The sequence below is a fragment of the Neodiprion lecontei genome, chromosome 5 (assembly GCF_021901455.1).
Source record: "Neodiprion lecontei isolate iyNeoLeco1 chromosome 5, iyNeoLeco1.1, whole genome shotgun sequence".
NCBI lineage: Eukaryota > Metazoa > Arthropoda > Insecta > Hymenoptera > Diprionidae > Neodiprion > Neodiprion lecontei.
In genome coordinates this window covers 35,891,180-35,911,125 of record NC_060264.1, presented here as the reverse complement: position 1 = coordinate 35,911,125, position 19,946 = coordinate 35,891,180, and the positions used below count along the sequence as shown (strand labels likewise).

Genomic DNA, 19,946 nt, shown 5'->3' with positions numbered 1-19,946 from the left:
CACAAGCGTGGATTGTAAAGTCGCGACGCAATCGAATTGCTTCTTTTTTTCTCCGATTACAACGTACGGGGTAGATTTTCAATTGTAGATACCGTATGAAGAGAAGATTCCCACGGACAATCAGAAAAGATATTATGATATTATAACGTCGAATACGATGTATAGGAATGATGTTTACTACCCGGCCGGAATCTATACTTTGGTAAATAGTGTATGTATAAGAAATTTCATACTTATAGAGATGGGTATAAATTTCTAGGCGTACCACATAGCCGGCGAAGGAAGTGTAGGTGAATACATACGTATAGAGCTTCTACCAGCAGAGACTTGTCCGGGAGGCTAAACTAATTTGTTGGTCGTGAGGGGCAGGCAGCCGGAGGGTTAGAGCTTGGCGCTGCGTCGCGAGGGGGGAAAAACGCGTTGGGAGAGGTGCTCGAGTTTCGGGGGTAGACGGTGGCCAAATTCCAAGTGACCACCTCCCCCTCCGCCTCAGCCGCCTTCGACCCCTACCTCGTTCTTTCTTTCCCTCCGTATTTCTGACAGGCTTGAATGCGGAGAGTAGCGGCCCGGGAAGAAGGGGTGGAAAGGGAAGGGAAGGGTAGGGAAGGGAAAGAATTGTGAACTGGGGTAAAAATCTACTCGTGAGTCGCGCGAGCGTCCGAATTGGAAGGAGGACGGCGATAGTTTAGAACGAACCTCGAAGTATGAGGAGGCGCGACGCTCTGTCCACCCTCCACCCGTCGCTCTCTGGCTCTCTCTCTCTCTTGCACCGCTTCCTACCCCCACCCTCCTCGCGCTCTCGCTCTCTCTCTTTCTTTCGCTTTACGTCTGCGTATGCGCGGACCAGAGTGGGGGGCGGTTTGATGACGGGAGAAAGTAAACAGTGATGGGTGACTCTTCCGAAACTCCCCGCGTCTTTCGAAATATACCAGGGATGTGTACTTCGAGATTAGATTCCTGTGCCGTTGTAGACTGTGCCCCTTTAGGTCAGTCGCCGAACCGTCTGCCCCCTAAATCTAACCCCCCCATCCGTTGACCGTTGTTCACTTTGCTCGTTTCCCTGTATAATTATTCAAGCTTCCGTTTATTTATGTTTTCTATCTTCTTGAATTCGCGATTCATCCCGGACATGTGCGAAGCTGTGCAGATTATCACTACGTGAGGGGTTGACTTAAAAAAAAGCGTGATCTGATTAGTTTGCGAATGAACAGTTGGTTGGAAAAGATCAGCAAGCAGATCGATGCTTTAAGACCAAATTTTGAGGGTACCTATGTTTCAACAAATACCAGTAAGAAACACGATATAAAAAGCTGCCCAAGACAAATTTTGACGTAAATTTGTGGAACGGTGGCGCCCCTCGTTGAGGCCATTCCTGGACTCGGATGCTTGTGGGGGTAGTTCGTACGCCAGGCTCAGTCGCGTACGATCGGTGGGGGTTGCGGGGGCGTCGAGGGACAGGGAGGGGGAGGTGAGGTAGAATTAGTGGACGGCCTGGCGGACAATGTGGGGATACTTTCTCATATCAAGTATGGCCGCTATCGTGGCATGATGGCCAAAACAATTGTAAGTAGCCGACGCACAACTGTCACAAATTGTTATACAATTACGTATTGCAACAGAAAACGAAATGATATTGCGTTTTGTTTTTGTTTGTTAAACAGAAAAAAAAATAATAATAATTTGTTCTTATTTTTTTTTCTTCCCCGATTTCGAATCTCCCTTATCGTCTTGTCAATTCTGTCCTTCCCTTTTTTTCGTTAATAATTCCCAAGTATGAATTCAAACACTTTGAACACACTTTGATTCTTCACCACCGAACTGATTTTACACGTGCACCCCTTTAATCTCTCACTCTGGGTTATGTTACTCACTCCTCACACACACGCACACACACACACACATTAACATACTGAAACACAACGTGATCAACTACCCTTTTGATGTCAGTTTTTTTTTTTAAATATAACTATCTACTTGCTTGCCGAAGTGTTTTTTGTGTTTGTTGGTGCATGTGGTGTTTGTTCTTGTTCAATGATCATCATCGTGTGACTATCAATTGCAGTTATACGTATTTTCGACAGGTGATTTGTGTCCGTTACAATACGAATATACGTTGCGGCGACATGTTATGAGTTGAGAAATGAAAGAATAACGATAATAACCAAAAATAATAATAGTAAAATGATTAAACTGAGAAGACAATCCGTTAAACTGTAGTTCCATATAATTATACGTATTCAATATAAACAAAGTCAACCGCGCGAGAATAAGTAAGCAATTATAAAAATCAAGAAAAAGAAATAATGGAAGACAAATAAAAGTGCTGCTATTCATTGTTGTTGTTGAGGGTGGACGAAATTTTTACCGGACTGATAAAAAGTGACGGTGAGTCCGTGAAACTGATTGCGATACGAGTTGTTAAACGGGGTTGAACTCGATTGTGAGAGAAAATGAGAAATTATAAACAAATAATGTTCTGTGCTCCAAAATACGCGTTCCTGGCTATAGATGCAAGATACGCAAAGTGGAGAAACGTTTTATTAATCATAGGCACTGATTCTGCTTTAATTCTGTAGACGCTTGTTAGTAAATCATCGGTGTATTGTTTCGGTGACGCAAGTTTACATACTTATATTGCCCATTAGTTTGATCGTTCCACTTTCTGAATGTAATAGAAAGCCCTTCGGGCCGGAAGTGGTAGATGAATATGGATTTTGTAAATTTCAAACTAAGTGGCGAGTAAAGAGTGGTTCCAAAAATTTGAACAAAAAAAATATGATTTACTGTGAAGCGTCGAGTAGAGAACTAAAAAATCAGGGCATAGCTTTGTTGGAAATAATTTCTGTAATTCTGATCGGAGGAAAAAGTAATTGACACACCAGTCTGTATAAAACGGGTGTGTCCATCCATCGATGCGGTTTTTTTTTTTTTGTTCCCCGATTTGCACGTTGGCGTCCAGCTATCAGCAACTGTCGAACGCAAAGGATTTCCAAATTAATCTACTCATTTTACTTCATTGTTCTCGTACATTCCTCGTTTTGAGGCGGTAAAATTTTTCAAGACAGGTTGAATCAGCGGAAACGTTGTGCAGCTGGGCGGTTTCGATTTTTGAAAGAATTCAGACATTGCGATAGAACAAAGATCGTCATTACGCGTAAACCGCACTTGATCTGCCCGAACCGTTGATAACGGTTGGATTGAATCGGTTTGGTCGTTAAAAATCGCGGTAACTGAAGTGCTGGCTTTTAATCGTTAGAAAATAGCGCCGCTATTTTTATTGATGTTATTGTTCGTATTGATAGAAAAGCAGATCCAAGTCTGCAGCTACGCTGCTTCTTCTCCGATGAGTTTCCCAAGCCAGACTGTGTGTTCCCTGGTGATCCTCGAGGGCGTCCGTCCCGCCACTGGACGTCTTTTGCATGTGAACGCGACACGTGGGTTCATCTGACGCCGCGCCGTGCGCAGATCACGCCAAAACACCCCTTATTTGCCGGCCCGATCCTCAACCTCGTTCGCGCACCTGATGTAAACACTTCGTTGTCTGCACACCTATAACTGCACGACTCCACTATAGCCGTCCGGCTGTTTCAACTTCCGGACGCTTAAGAATGCCTCTCTGCAAGTCCAGCTTGTCCGCTTACAGTAAGCCCCGATTTTCTCGTACAGCGCTTACCATCAGCGGATAAGTGCGAAATCGATTTTTAAACATGTTGCGACATGGAGGGAAACAGAGAAAACAGGAACAAGTCATAAGCGTTGTTTAGTTCGTTCCGAACGAAAACGTCGTCGTTACATGCGAAAGCGGTATGAGGATAGATTGCTCTGATTATTACATCGGTAATAATTAATTCGATCCAAGTTCGAGGATGTAACTGTATACAATACACGGTTGATTTTCGGTGTATTAATAAGGCCAGTTTTTTCCATTCTCTCTCTTTCTCGCTCGCTCTCTCTCTATCTCTATCGCTTTCTCCCTCTTCCTCTCCAGTAACGAACGAAATTAATTTGGTAACGATTTTCCGAGAAAGAAGGAAAATAAAATTGGGGCGAGAGAATTGAGGGGGAGGGGGAGAGGGGATGACCAACTGGGAATGCTTTTATAGAAGGGCGTGGCGTGCGGTTCGTCTGGCTTTTATTTTTACTTTTCATTTTCACCCATTTTTTTCGCACTATCACTTTTTTCATTCTCCCTTCTGTCTTCCACTGTAGAATCTTCGGGAATTGCACCCCGTCTTTCTTACCCTTTGCCGAAACAAACTTTAATCACTTTTTGCTGTAGTCAATTCACTATCTCAAATCATATTCATGAATCAATGCAGGCGTTCTGTACGTTAGGATTCGTTTCAGGGCCTTAAATTATCAATAAAAAAAAAAAAAAAAGACGAGATAGGATCTGCAATTATATGTAAAACGTGAATATGCACATGACTACAGAAATCATGTATCATAATATGTACCCGGGAGGGGCGAAAGAAAAGATTCGATTAAACGTGATATCGCAATGGACAAAAAAACCCGAAGATCATGATTTGAAATTTGCAGAGAAATTTGTCAAAGTAGTGTGAAATTAATCGACGAGTGACGTCACTTCCGGCTTTCCGCACCCACGGCCCCCTGTTTACGGATACGCCTCAACATTATATCGAGAAGAAATATACATCTGTATAAATATATGTATATATATATATGTGTGTGTGTGTGTGTGTGTGTGTGTGTGTGTGTACATATATTGTATATATGTATACGTATATAATATACAATGTGTATCGATGTAGGTATAATATATCCTGGTCGCGAATGAGGGCACGGAGAGGCCCATGACGGTCGCCGTGGTCGTCACCACCACATGCAATATCAGTCGGTCAATCTGATTGTCCGTTCGTTCCCGATCCGAATTTTACTCGCGGAGGGAAATGGAGGGGTATGGGGGTGAGGGTTTCATTCCGCGTTGCTATAGTTTCAAATATGGTGTGGGTGGTATGTAAGGTTTGGAGTGGCTCGCGAGGGTCGCGGTATATAGGATCTAGGCTTCCGGCGAAGGGCGCGGAAGGGGCTGGAGGTTCGGTTGCGGCGGCGGGAGGAAAGGAGGGAGGACTTGGAGGAGGGGTGGGAGTGGGTGAAAACCAAGGGGACTTTTTGGAGCGGAGCGGAGGGACTCGGCGGAGGTTTACAGGGCTGGCATGACGATATTTGTCTTGTTTACGGGAAGACGAATGCGCGTGTGCCAGGCGCCGAAGTGCGTCCAGCACCGATCAATAGGCCTCGCAGCCTAAACTCCACATGGCCCTATACTACACACCAGCACAATCGGACAGTTTCAGGCTTTACAATTTTTATTGCATTACCCACCACCCGTCTTCTCCCGGCTCCTTCCTTCACCCTTTTCACGTGTCATCCTCCTCTTCTTGGCTCGGGTTCTATGTATAACCGGCTCATCCGACGTCGGAAATCTATTTCCGTTTATTCCCTTGTCTGATTCTTTTGCGTGTTTTCTTACTACTGAAAAACCTGCGGTATTATCCAAAGAGGATTTACTGTAAGGGATTAAATTGTCGAACGGTTATAACCGCTTTTTCATTCCCGGCAACAAGATAGACAGGAGAGGTTTAAGTAGTAATTTGTAGTTGGGTTAGGATAAGATAGGTTAGGTTAGGTTAGGCAAAGGTTACCTTGGATTAGTTTGTGGTAGGTCGCAACGTGGCTCTATTGGTACACTTGCTTCTTGAAACATTTCTCGTCTCTTATTTAAATTACATACCTATGATATCGAATTTGTCTTTTAACATGACGAATCGCGCATTGAAATTGATTTAAACAGACAGTGAACAGGGAGGCATTAAACCGAGGCTGAATCGATACATCGGACACGACTGTTGTCCAGGCGGTGATGTTCAGGTTTAATGAAAGAGAGCCATACGCCAGTCTATATACCTGTAACTTTGGCCAGTCAGAAATTTAATTCTATGAAATTAGAATTAAATATTGATTGAGCGGTATTATGGAGTTTCTGAAACCTCATCCACCCTATAAAATGCCGATGCTCTATCGCCAGAATTGTCTTTTAATGTTTATCGACTGTCTGAAGATGGTCTACGAAATTCAAGTTGCCAGCCAGGTTGTACAAATGAAGTAGGATGCGTAGACGGAACTCAATTTTGGTGTTTATTACGGTCTTTGTACAACGGGTTAATACATATGTTATTACTCACACATCGTGTTTACGAAAGTTTCGCGCGACTAACCTCTTCTGATAAGATATTCATCTCCAACGATTCCATTAACTTGACATCGTTCACTGTGTAAGAATACCTCTCCTCGATTTACAAATCAGTACGTAAGATCTGCCTTATTTTCTTCAAGTGTGTCAGAAGTTAGTCGCTGAATTTTAATCCGATGTCTTGCATTCGCACATCTGCAATGTGTTGGAAACATTGGCCAACCATCGCGTTGAAATTCTCTTTTGAAAATATAATTATGCGATTCCGGCATTGGCTACACCGGCTAGTGATGTAACGAATATAAATTTTCAAGTATACGCGAATGCGAATGCGAATAAACATTTTTAAATCTGGCGCCATTTCTCTTTGGCTATAAGACAACAGTTGATTGACCGACAGGTACACCATGCAAGTCGCACGCACGCATTAGCGCCGTTTGCACCTTATTCCGGAAATTGCCGAGCTGATCCGAACCAAGCCGACTGTTTGTTTGATTATTTAACGACAAATTGACAGCAGAAACAAATTAATTTTGAGGTTAGAGTGTGATTCAAACGTGAAGAAAAACTTTTATGATAAAATTTCATTATCAAACTAATGTTTTTCGTCTTATATAATATTATTTTCACAAGTTTTATAAGCAAGAAATGAAGTACTTGTGACAATCACATTCGCAAAATATTCGCACGATTTTTGCGAATGCGGACGCGAATATTCGTTACATCACTATCACGTGCATGTGGTCCCTTCTTTTTGCGACCGTTTTTCCAAGGCTTCGTGGGCGTATCGTGCCTTGGAAAAATGTGAGGCATGAAATTTAGCTACGATGCGAAGAGTGGCCGTCTACAGCGTTTAAACAAGTCAAAGTTTCGTGTCGTCAAGTTTCGGCACGTGAGCTCGACTTCCTCCGCTGTTTAATAATTTCGCATGCAAGCGGGACAGTCTGCGATACTTGAACAAGTAGGTACCCGTGGACGGCCATCGCGAATAAACGTAAAGCCCGCGGTTCCGGCGACATAAGGACCGTCGGATTATAATCACTTCCCGTGGCTCGCTATCAGATCTGCAATATAATTCAGGATTTTACGTATCCGAGAGCCAAACTGTCGATATCTTACACCCACTATATGTCAGTGACATTATCTTCACACCTGTGCGACAATAATTTAACTTGTATACATTTTTAAGCGTCTAATCGATCCAAAATAAATTGTGCGTAACCGCATTGTATTCAGTTTTGAGTGGGCATGTTAAACTCCACGTGATTAGACAGTGACGTTATCGGTGATGATGGTTTACTGTATCTAAGATACTTGATTAGAAATATCACTTACACTTCCCAATTAGGTTGTTGATTAATAACTTTTACTTTTCCTGGAGTGTAGAAACATACTGTACGACAATTATTGACATGCGTAAGGTTCTTGCAGATTTTATTTGTCACGTGCTCGTGAAACACTGTCTCGGTAGCCGCTTACCGTTTTACGTAAACATGCTCGCAACCACCCCGTGGTTTTCGTTATATTTCGATAACAACGAGGAAGTCTGACAATGAAACTCGTTACCGAAAATCAGCAAATGACGCCAATTTCACGTCTTACCTACATACGTAAGACGTATATAAGATTCACTTTGAAGGAAATAAAGGGACGACAAAAATCCAGCCTTGTTAAACATCTCTCTGTAAATCTCCGCCTCATTTTTCACTTTGTCTACCGAAGCGTATCAAGATCAGGATATGCAGACATTTGGAAGTAGGATACATAATTCACGAATACCTGATAAAAATTCAACAAATCTTACATACTTGTTGATAATTTTTTTTTATCACTCACCTTTGAACAGATGGCGATATAAACACACTTTATGTATCACCTGGCTGGTATTAAATTATTTATTACTATAATCCTGTGAAATGTCGACTATGCCGGTAGACCAAATATAGGTACGCGTACTATTCCAGTCAAAGTCGAACTTACAATCTTATTACACAAATCTCCAAGCATGATAGCCGTAAATTAAGTGGGTTTCAAAATGCAAGAGTCTGTTTTTTTTTTGTTTTTTTTTTTCATTCAAGCAGAGAGTTAACGCCACTTGTAATTAGGCTACAAAAAACGATCTAAAAAGAAGGTATCCCAAGTCGATATGTCCGATTTGATTTATTTTGTAATATTTTATAGTAGACTAAAAATTAAGTGACACGTATTTTTTGTTTATCTGCCATTAATCACTTCGAGGGAGTGAAATCACCCTTCAAATGAAGGCATGTCAAGGGGCGATTTGGCAGTTTTTTTTTTCTAAATTGAGAAAATTAAATTTTTTACATCTCGTTTCGAGAAAACTTTTCCAGTTGGATTGGTTAAAAAATATTGTTCTTGTGGGTGAATTCGCTTAAAGTGTTTAATGTCGGATAAAAAAAAAGACTTGGCGCTTAATTTTTATTCTACTATAACGCGTTACGAGGGAAATAAAATCCGAGATCTCGACCTGATCGATCGACAAAAAGCTGCATTGGTCGTCTGACAAATGAATTAATATTATTTTTCAATTGACATAATCTTTTCCGCAATCATAACGAAATCACTTCTCTTCGTTTGAAGAGACGATGATTCCTCGTATGTACGTTGTACTGACTATTGAATAGAATATTCCGCGTCTGCTTCGTTCGCGTGAACAAACGTGTATGGATAAAGAAAAATCTATAAAAAGCTTGCAAGGCACTCAACGTCGGTAACTTGTCATCTAGCTGTCAAATTGAGGTACGGCGTACTGTGTCTCTTGTCCCCCGTCCGTCCATCGCTCGCCGGGTGTAAAGAAGCGCGCGAGCAACGGGAGCGGGGTGGGGCAAGGGGGATGAGGGGGGTGGGCCTAGAGCGGGCGGGTGGATGTCGGTACATACGTATAATACACACGGGGTCGAGGGATGGAATATGGGGGGGTGGTACAAATAATAAGGTCGGGGAAAGGGGGTTGGGGGTGGGCTTGGGGGGATACGGACACGCATTATATCGTAAATCTACGGAATTACGAACTTTCAGGCGGAGCTCGTTCGACGTTTTCATTTCATTTGCCGGGTCTTTCTCCTCTTTTGTTTCCCTCGCATTTCGTGAGGGGGGAATGCGGCGAGTTCCCGTTTTTCCTTATACGTGTGTAAGGGCGCTACAGAGTAGACGCCTCACCCTCAGGACTCCCCCTTGGCCCTTCGACGCCACCACCTTCGGTAACCTCCTCCTCCTCCTCCTCCTCCTCCTACATGGCTGGTGGAGTCGTCGTATATAATATCGAGGCAGCGGTATTTTGTTATGAAGGTCTACAACGACGAGAGCCCCGGGCTATCGCTGGATGGGCGAAAGAAACGGAAAAATGGGAAATAGCGGAGCGAAAGACGGGATATCGTGGTGAGAGTCGGGGGACGGGACGATGTTTGTTGAAATAATGGCCGACTCGGGCTCTGATAATTAGGACGAATCGATAACGGTTCAAGCCGAGTCATAACTCTTGCTGTAGATTTCGATGTTTGTATGTCCTCGTGTGGGACTGATTGTGACCGAGTGATTTCGCTTCTCAAGATCTCGTGGCATGACTTTCTTACATTCGCTTCGTCGACATTACTATTCTCTGCATGAATACTGAAGAAAACTCGATTTTATATGCTACGGTGAAATTCACCCTTTACGCAGTTTTTTAGGTGCGGTTAACCCATTTGTTGTTTTGCATACTATATAGTGTACAATCTTGATTTCCGTTGTTTACGATTTTCTCGAAATACGCTGTATATTAGATAGTCGTCAAGTATATGAAATCGAGGTAAAATTTTCTGCCAAATCGATTGCCTACATTTATCTTGTAGAATTATTCTCAGAATCCGTGAAAAACGCAAATTTTGAAGAAAAAAGAACTCAATTTCTCAAACATGTTCAAAACATGTCAAAATCATTCAAAAAAGTTTTTCCTTACTCAAATAAAGTCATTTCGGATAAATATTTTCGTTTTAAAGTGAACGGGTTAATTTATTCTCAAAAGCATGAGGAGCCTTAGGATATCGTCCTGATTGTTTTTGTGTCGTTCTACATAAACGTTAGTGGACATTTTGAAACGAGTAAAGGCCGATGTGTCCACCGTAGAGCAGTATGAAATTCTTGAGCTTGTTGCAGTGTTGTTTTTGCATTACCAAATGGGCTGGTAACATATTGTGTTCACCTAACAATAGAGGACCATCGAAAGGTGTGAAAGAGAGACGTAGGTACGAGATAGGGAAAACGGCATTCAAAGAGAGACGAAAACGGGGAGAATTGTACTTTCGAGGACGACTGCAACTTGTTTGTCAAATTTACCCTTTTATCGCGTAGCGACTCCCTCCCTTTGGTTCCACCCCGAAGAACCCTCTATTCGGCATTCTATCCGCTATTATTAAACGCATTGCATTCTCCGCATTTTGGGAAAACGTTGAGCATACGGGCTTGTTTACGAATATTTTTCGGAAAAATCTGTCGCCCGTTACGCAACCCAACATGCAACAGATACAGGCGCACCTGGCAGGGTGGAGATCAGTGCATATGCCCCTATAAAGCGAGTCGTGTCAGAATTAAATTTAATTTATGTGTACAAGCGACCGGGTGGATTGTGTTTTACGGAGACAAGGCCGACACGCGCAAAAATAAATCTAAATTCTGATACAAATGATGATGGATGACTTATGCAAGTAGGTACAGAAGATCATTAGAAAAGTAAAACTTGGCTCAGTTTGTTTAAAAGGGAAAAAAAAGATCTAGGGATTTTCTCGGTCATAAAATAAAAATATATGAAAATGACGTTTCAGTCCTTGGGGGATGGGGGTTCTCAGGCTGAACATTCTTTGAAAAGAAAACAACAACATTAACGCAAACTAATAGAAAAGTAATTAATCTTAAACCCGAAAAGTAGACAAAAAGAAAATATAAGATAAAGAAAGCAGAGAACAGAGAAAAGGAAAGACATGTGTACTTACATTAATGATGAAGAAAGTCAAAATGAGCGCCGGGTCATCATCTATAGAACAGTGAGAACGAATTGTGTTAGAATCCAATTATCAATAAATGAAGGCGAGATCAACAGACTGACCAAAATTTTTGGAAAGAGGGGTTTAAAAATAATTTGTCTAGTTTCTTACGAACGATTTTATGTTGAAATAGATAAAAGTTGAAAAAATAGAGCGGGGAACCGTTAACGACCAGATCACGGTAAAGATGTCGGCAAGAAGAAGAAGAAAAAATAAAATATGCCCGCAGTTAAGCATTCGAGGTTAATAGGAGAATAGAAAGAATCATTTCGCAACATCGCGCTCATACGCCATATACCTAGGGATGGAAATGAGTCCGGGAATCTATCGCAGAACTGCAGCATGCAGGGAAAACGCATAATGATGGCCGAGTGGTGGGGCCGTGGGGGCTCGGCGGAAAATTGGGGATCGGGGCCCTTATTTCGGTATTGGGAGGGGGAAGTTGATGAATTCTACAATACCGGAAACCTTGGCAAGGCGTTACTGGATTCATAACCAGCCAGCCAACCAGCCATCGAACTTGGCACACACATGGTTCGAGCATGGCTCGCACGTGACAGCCTACCTGGCACGGTGACCTTTCGCACGCGACTTCCACTGCACAGTTGGAAGCATATATTTGACACCGTGTTTCGAGGATGAGAGGATCATCGGGGAAGAAGCGTAAAAGTAACAACAACGGTCAAACGTGCGGGTGACGAAATAATGCCGGGATTCGCGAACAGCACAATGTTTCTTACAAGAAGATCGTAAGGTTTTGTCAAACGTTTGTGTTCCGTGTCATGGTTTTTGTGCGAAGTGGTGCCAGTTATTGTGATTCTCCGCTTGTTCAGCGGTGCGGTACGCTTTATGAAGTGTCAATATTTTATTCTTGTCATGAGAGAACTCATTTATCCACGTGTCAACTATACCGCTCAAATGACATTGACGAATTCCACCAATGATTTGTACTCATGACGCATTCGGTTACTGGCACTTTGTACAAATTACGGTAACAGAGACATACGAGTATATAGGAGGAAGGTTTTCTGTTATACCGTAAGTTTTATTCCTCCATTTTTCGCTACCCTATTTCACATGATTATTGAGATATCGAGTTTAGCAAAAAAGAAATTGCTTTAAAACTGAGTTCGTTTATTTTTTATTTTTTTCGCTATCTTAACCTCGATTGAAGAATCCGTTCGAATGTCATTCTTGCGAGCTTATCGTTCATCAAAAGCTGATTTAGTTTCCGAAATATATTTTTTCTGAGATGAATCAATGCTAACTTTTTTTACTCTAAATATTACGACCGCAGTAACGGTCAGTCTTTCTTGTCAACTTTCTTGGTTTTCTGTTTGACGCTAACGAGGTTGACAGTCGGACATTTTTCACGCTCTAACGAGGGACCTTGGTTTTGACAATCGGAGTGCAGGTTTGCTTACACCTAAATTGGTATCGTCGCTTCGAACATCTTTACGTGTATCTATGAAGCAAACAGGCGACGATAATTGTCAATCAATTCAGCTCACGAACAATTTTTTCAAACCAATTGATGTGGCGCATGAAAATTTCTATGATAGTACAATCTTATCACGGCACGATTACTCCTTTGAGGTATTAGCAGTGGGTATCACTATATTTGGGCCTTAACAGACATCAATTCGCAAAGTGCTTACCGCATTAAAATTACAACATCGAAGTTTGATAACTTGTCACTGCTTCTTCTAAGTCATAAAAAAAATCCTCGGAATAGCTTTTACACGCATTTGTTATTCACTTGCAGTATGACATCTATAAATGCACACAATGCGCGTGTGCTTAGAACGAGTTCGTCCAGACTTTTGAGAAAACTTTTAACTCAACCGGATGATACTTATGCCCGATTACCGTTGTATGAATATTATTCAGAGGGATATGAGGTGGCTCATACATCGGACATTTGTTATGGAAATTCCTTGTTTAATCCCGAGAAACGAATAAAATTCGTGCGTCAATGCAGCAACGTGCGGGTGTAGTGTTTATCTGTATGGTAAGGCGCATATGTATATACATATATATGAGTCATGTGCCGTTTCGCCCCCCCCAAGCTTCATTTTCACCGTTCTGTCCACCGCCTTTGCTTTTCTGCTTCGCCCTTTTGGGATGAAATACTTGTTAGGGTCCCTTTGTGGGCGGGTATGTGCCGAAAACCTTCGCAGACCGGCTCAAATCATCATAAGATTCTGAATGAAGGTTTGCCGCGAGAGGCCAAGTTCTCTTTCCGATCTCGTTCCGGCCTCGGGCCTTTCAAGATCTTGATAGAAATTTCTATCAACAACAACGTGAGAAATATTTCCCCCGCGGTAAAGTGGTTATTGCAGACACAGGCATCAATTGACCGACGGACTGACCGACTTATCGTCCGCAGTTCGCGGATGCGATGCTGTTGCAATAATTTAGCACCGGATACGCTTCGACAATGCTTCGTTAGACGCCGGTTTCCCCGAATTGCGTGACAAGTAAAAGTGCAGGGACTAAGGTATAATTCAGAGGACTATCGGCTGACTCATTCCCGACCGAATCACCCATCACCCTTGACAGAAGATCGCGATATTTGTGATGTCAGCTGCCAATTAGGAAGCGATCATGTGTGCAACCACATTAGAAACATGCAAAACCCCCAAAGTATCTGGTGAGCTATCTCACGGCTCGTGCCGAGGGGTTAATCAGTCGTGAAACCTGGTGTAGACTTTTCCGGAAATCTTGTGAAATCACTTGAAATCTTTGAAATCTTTGAAATCTTCTTACATCTCTGAAATTAAAAAAAAAAATTCTTTGAAATCCCACGAAGTGTCTTGTGATATTTTGAAATCTTTTGGAATCCCTGAATCTTGTGAAATCTTTCGAAATTTTTTGAAGCGCCTTGAAATCTTTAGAAAGCTTTTAAAATCTTTTGAAATCCATTGAAATCACATGAAGTCTCTTGTAATCTTTTGAAATCCTCTAAAATCATCAGAAATCTTTTGAAGTCTTTGTAATTTTGAAATCAGGTGTAGATCAAATCTATGAGTGATTAACCCCGCGGTTCCTGCAGACTTGCAGACAACACTGCTTTCAGACAATAGGAGTTTCAGGTGAATTAAACTGATCGTTGATGTTATGACATTTGTTTCTGATTTGCAGACTGAGGGTATTTGAAGGCCATCAGGGCCTCGCGTGAGAAGCAGGTGCGAGGGCGGCGCAGCTACACGGGAATGGCGTCGACGATGGCTCGAGGCCCTATACTTCCGGAATCCGGTGACGCGGACAGCGATGGATCAAGCGGCGAAGACAGGGATACGTTGAAGCGTCCTCACGGCGACGCCGACTCCGCTGGCGCGAAGAAGCGGCGCAAGCAGTCAACGCCGGTTCGATTTCCAGCCACGTTGATCAGCGATGATCGGGAAGAGGAGTCGGAGGAAGAGGGTGCTGCGGAAGACAGCGAAGGTAAGCCAACGGTCGACCGGATCCATCAGACGTCAAAAGACGAAAACTTGAATAACGAATTCCGCTGCCAATATTGTAGTCAATTGTTTGATAGTAAACAAATGCTTAATCATCACTTGAACAGTAAACATAACCTCTCCACTTTTTCGTGGCAGAATACGCAGCGTTCGCCGGTTCACTCGCATATTGAAATAAAGCAGGAATCTAATACACATCAGGAGCAGCCTGAAAGTCCTGTCAATCTGTCAGGAATCGGTATCAAAAATTTCGCGGCAACGTGGTTGTCGGGTCACGTTCAATCGCAGCCACACCAGATTCAGTTGCAATCCCAAACCGACGATTGGCCACCTCCGGGTTCGACTGGTTCCCTGTCCTCGATATCCAATCACCTCCAAGCGCTACCTTTCCCCGGTGCATTGGCTCAGTATCTTCCATTGCCAAACTTTTCCTTAACCGACGCGAGCCAGGTTCCTAACAGACCGCCAATAGGACCTGCGCCCGTCAGGATATTCAATCCGGACGCTTACTGCGACCTCTGCAACAAAGAATTTTGTAACAAGTATTTCTTGAAAACACACAAAGCCAACAAGCACGGGATCTACGTAGACACTCCGGGGCAAACGGTTAGCGAGACGGGCTTCACCGGAACCTCGTACGCGGGTTCCTTTCTGTCCACAGGGATGAAACTAGATCAGCAATCGCAGCCACAGCTCAAACTGGAATCACCAACCGTTTCGATGCCTCCGGCGCAGGCTGTTCTGCAAGCGCCACCGAGCTTAAACGCGGTCTGTGAAATCTGTCAGAAGAAATTCAAGAACGAGGAGTCTGTGAGGAAACACAAGCAGAAGGTGCATAACAGCGACGGAACCGAAGGGAGTGACGTGCAAATGCTTCCTCCGCAAACTGTCGAAGATGAGAAGGACACTTCGCATCACAGCTTGAGCCCAGGTGCAATGGAAGGACTATTCAAGCAGGAATTTGGAGTTGAACAGGAGGACACGACCTTTATGCCAGCGCCGAGGCATCTCTCTCCGCAGTCGATTCAGCAAGCCAAGGATTCCGGTTTCAACGCCGATCGCCTCAAGAGACTGGGCGTTATAAATCCCGAGGCTTTTTGCGAGGTGTGCTGCAAGGAATACTGCAACAAGTACTTTCTACGTACACACAAAATGAAGAGACACGGCATCGTCGTTCAAGACAATGACAAATCGCCGAGTAATCCTGGAGCGGCTGCGACGTGGCATCACGTGCAGACCAGCCCGTTGAATCTGATCGTAGGAGAAACCAGCGGCAACAGTTCAGAATCCGGCGATCGTTCCGGCGAAGATTACGAGTGCAAGCCTTGCGGCATTCGTTTTCAGACAATAGGATTGCATCAGGCGCATCGTCAGAAGATGCACGATTCCGAGGAGCAGGGTTCGCCGAAGAACGAGAATGACGCCGACACGACGGACCAAAAGGCCGATTCCATAAGCGAAGATCTTCGAAAGCTTCAAACCATGATACTGCAATTGAATGGCTTGGAGTTTGGCCGAGGCGCACCGTGTCCGATTTGTGGAAAGGATTACGACAGCAGACAAGCTCTGAGGAACCATATGGCGATGGAACATGACGCTATAGTCGACGAGACTGTTTCGTCGCCTTTGCAAGGAACCGAGAAGTCACCGACACCGAACAGCAGTACTGCCCTGAACAGTGCATTATGCGATAAAGAATTCCCTAGTCAAGAAGCGCTGCGAAAACACATTTCCGAAGATCACCAACCCTCGACGTCAGCCTCGGTGCCATTGCCGAGCGCGTTGCCGACCACCTCGGCAACGATGACGTCGACAACGCCAACAGCTCCAACTCCGGAACGCAGGGCTCCAGTTTTGATAATGCCCACGTCGAGCTACTGCGAGATATGCAACAAGGAACTATGCAACAAATACTTCATGAAGACACACATGCACCGGATGCACGGTATCGAGATAGAAAACGGAGCTCAGATCGGTGGCGTCATATGCAATATATGCAACAAGGAACTTTGCAGCAAGTATTTCCTACGTGTTCACAAGCACAACACACACGGCATCATCGAGGAAGGCATGCCGTCGACTAGCAACTCCGCTAAACAGGCAGACACCGACACGAACAACAGCGAAGACCCCGCCCTGAAGCCGGAGCAAGTCGGCGACTTGAGCCATCGTTACTTCACCCACTTCACGGAGGTCTGTCCAATTTGCAGCAGGAGATTCAGAAGCACCAAGTGGCTGAAGGCACATCTGCTCAGCGATCACGGGAAGGCGGGAATCGAAAAGTGGCGAGAATTGGAGCAACAGTATCAGTCAGGACCTCGAGGCGGAAGGACACCTGGACCGTCGAGAGTCTCGCATCCAAATCCAAGTCTGAAAATACCCAACGGTATAGACTTGGCGCCGCACATGAAGACGGGGGACTACAGCGGGTTGGGAAATCAGGTTTTATCGACTCTCTTCGGGTCGACCGAAGACCAGCCGCTGAAGAGTTATCGTTGCTCGTACTGCACTTTCACGACGCCGGTCCTCGCCTTTCTCTTCGTCCACGAAAGATCGCACACGAGTCCTCAGAGCGGGACCAGCATAGAAGGCGAGCAAACGCTGCAGTGTCCCGTATGTCTGCAGGGTTTCTCTCAGCCCGAATTGCTCCAGCATCACTTACTCACTCAGCACCAATTTTCCGGGCTAATTCCATCCTTTCAACCGCAGTTATTCAGCAATTCAAGGCCCGAATCGTCCTCTGAAAAAGACAGCGAGTCCAAAGACCGCACCGATCTGGATTCGAAGGACGACTTGAAGCAGGTGAGTCCTCACACCTCGGCCGGTCTTTCTTCGAACGGTCTTCCGAAGGGTCAAAGACCGGAGGACGCTACCGCGGTACAAGTTACGCCCCAGGGGGCTTACAAATGTGCTCAGTGTGGCTACGCGACAGCGAATTTGAACAGGATCAAAAAACACATAAGAAAAGACCACCGAACGGTAACCGCCGACCAATCGGAAAGCGTGATTGGTGAGTTGACGCGCACCTTGAGAGACGTTGCGAGCAAGCAAAAGATCCCGGCCAGCTATGCCATGCCCCAAGACATGAATTCCAGCCCCGAGAAGACCGTGATGCAACCGTTTCTCATAGAGGAGTCAGAGGCTGTCCATGGTACCTCGGATACCGCAAGCTCGGAGAAGAAATTCGGTCCCGCACTTGTCTACCTGCCAGTTAGGACGCGCATAAGCGCGCCCTTGACGCTGTCCTTTAACCTTAGCCCTGCCTGAAATCAAACCACAGTTCCTAATCATGATATTTTCATAACAAGTTTGCAACTCGATCTGCGTCTGATTGCGAGTAAAAAAAAAAGGAATAAAATACTAAAGGAAAAGATGAGTCTGCTCGAGGTTTCTTTGAATGCTGCATAGGTACATACATGTGTAATGTCATTGTGTATTGCGAGCGAACCGCAACCCACTGCGAAACGTATACATATATATTATTCGCGACAAACATATTTTTTTAATGAAAGATAAAAAAACAAAGACAAAGACTTTTATATGCACCTGTGATTTTAAGTTCCTTTATAATTCGTATATACTTATTAATTCTTCGAAGCAAAAAAAAACTTATTGCGTGACAGATATGATATACTATACTTAATATACCATGCCTAGGGCAGTGTAGGATGTAGAGAAACGGAGAACAGTTTGTTACATCGACTAGCGATTGTGGGGGAGGCTTTGCGATGGCAGTTGATCGTTATGGTTGGAATTTATATTAAAAACGTACGGAGCGCTTAGAAACCACGTTGTTATAGGTATATTATAATCGTGATGTTATATTGTAAATATTAATTATTAATAATTAATATGTAAATGGGTGATTAACAAAGTTCCTATTCTAAGCGCGACGGACTACCACGGCGTGTTTCAACTGTTTTGCAAATTTTGCAAATTCCCAGTTCAGGGAGGAGGGAGGGAATTAAATGAAAGACAGAAACTAAAGTAATAAAAATAATAATAATAATGCTCGTGAATAAAGCCCCGGAAAAGGGTTCGCACGCTTTTATGTTCCTTGCGATGTTGTACCTCGTGTCGTATTTGGCTTAATTTTTTATCGCTCAACGTAAACAAGACGTGCGAGTCTACAGAATCGCGACCAATAAAATCTCAGGCTAAGTCGGAGAGAATTTCACAATTATCACGATTGCTGTCATTATTATTATTGTTCTTATTATTATCATCATTATTTACTTGTGGAATTTTTAGTCAATACTTTTGATAATATGTAGAGAGGTGAAACTGAGTCAGGAGGAAAAGATTCGCGAATACGCGGTTATTTATCTATATCGATACAAATATAGGTACTCCAAAACGCCAGAGGAATATGTACGTGTACGCATATTTGTATTATAGATATAATATCAGTGTGAAATCAGTGCAGAGTATATTGCATGGAATAGCAAGGGGCATTTAGAGTTGACGAGTTTCTGCTATAAATGACATGTGCAAGATTGAAAAGTGAAAATTGAAGAGCAGAACTTTGCTACTCGTTGAATCAACTTTCATAGTCTACAAGCAAGTCGCATATTTATCATCGACATAAAGCGGGCGATTATTTTTGTGAAACGAATTCTCAAAACTGAGTAGTGCTTATGATAACATTTGAGGAGCGAAGATAATTGATTTCAACGGCGTACCTTCGCGAAGAGCGTCACCAATGGGCGGGAATGTGCTTAGGCTTTGTCCTGCTTTTTTTCGATTACGGAAAATTTATGAATATCCTGTTCCCGAAATTCAGTAAGATGGACTGTCTTACGCGTTGACTGTTGATGGGTGGCGTCTCAATAACTTACAAGAAAGTGGCCTCAGCGAGTTCTCAAATTACACCTTCGTATTTCACTTGCCAGTAGAATGCATCTCTCTGAATGAATTTTATTAACTCGACATAATCCAGCGTCGCCCAAGAGAATATATAATAATATAATTGGTACTTGTGTGTATTCTGTAAATACTCGATACGGTACGTAGTATAATACAGAGTACGTCGGAAATTCCAGGATGATATTGATACCGCGATTCCTAATACTGCTATTAATATTATTATTATTATTATTATTATTATTATAACTAATAGTACTACTATTCCTATCATTATTAACGTCTATCGAATCACGAGCTACTCGATTAATAATTAAATAACAAAATAACAAATAAATAAAACGCAACTCAGGGTGAACACAG

The 19,946-nt window shown here is 43.3% G+C and overlaps 1 protein-coding gene across 1 annotated transcript; it reads left to right on the top strand.

Moving 5' to 3' along the window:
• Nucleotides 1–1,495: 1,495 nt before the first annotated feature.
• LOC107217228 lies at nt 1,496–18,393 on the top strand. Its single transcript, XM_015654646.2, has 3 exons — nt 1,496–1,563; nt 14,401–15,326; nt 15,408–18,393. The coding sequence occupies exons 2-3, from the start codon at nt 14,472–14,474 to the stop codon at nt 17,985–17,987; spliced, it is 3,435 nt and encodes a 1,144-aa protein (XP_015510132.1). The 5' UTR covers nt 1,496–1,563; nt 14,401–14,471; the 3' UTR covers nt 17,988–18,393.
• Nucleotides 18,394–19,946: the final 1,553 nt, after the last annotated feature.

Excerpts from the sequence above, each read along its gene's own strand:
- LOC107217228 (XM_015654646.2), top strand. The coding sequence starts at position 14,472 with ATGGCGTCGACGATGGCTCGAGGCCCTATACTTCCGGAATCCGGTGAC. Across the intron at positions 15,327-15,407 it reads TAGACACTCCGGGGCAAACG|CCACAGCTCAAACTGGAATC; the intron begins GTTAGCGAGACG and ends CAGCAATCGCAG.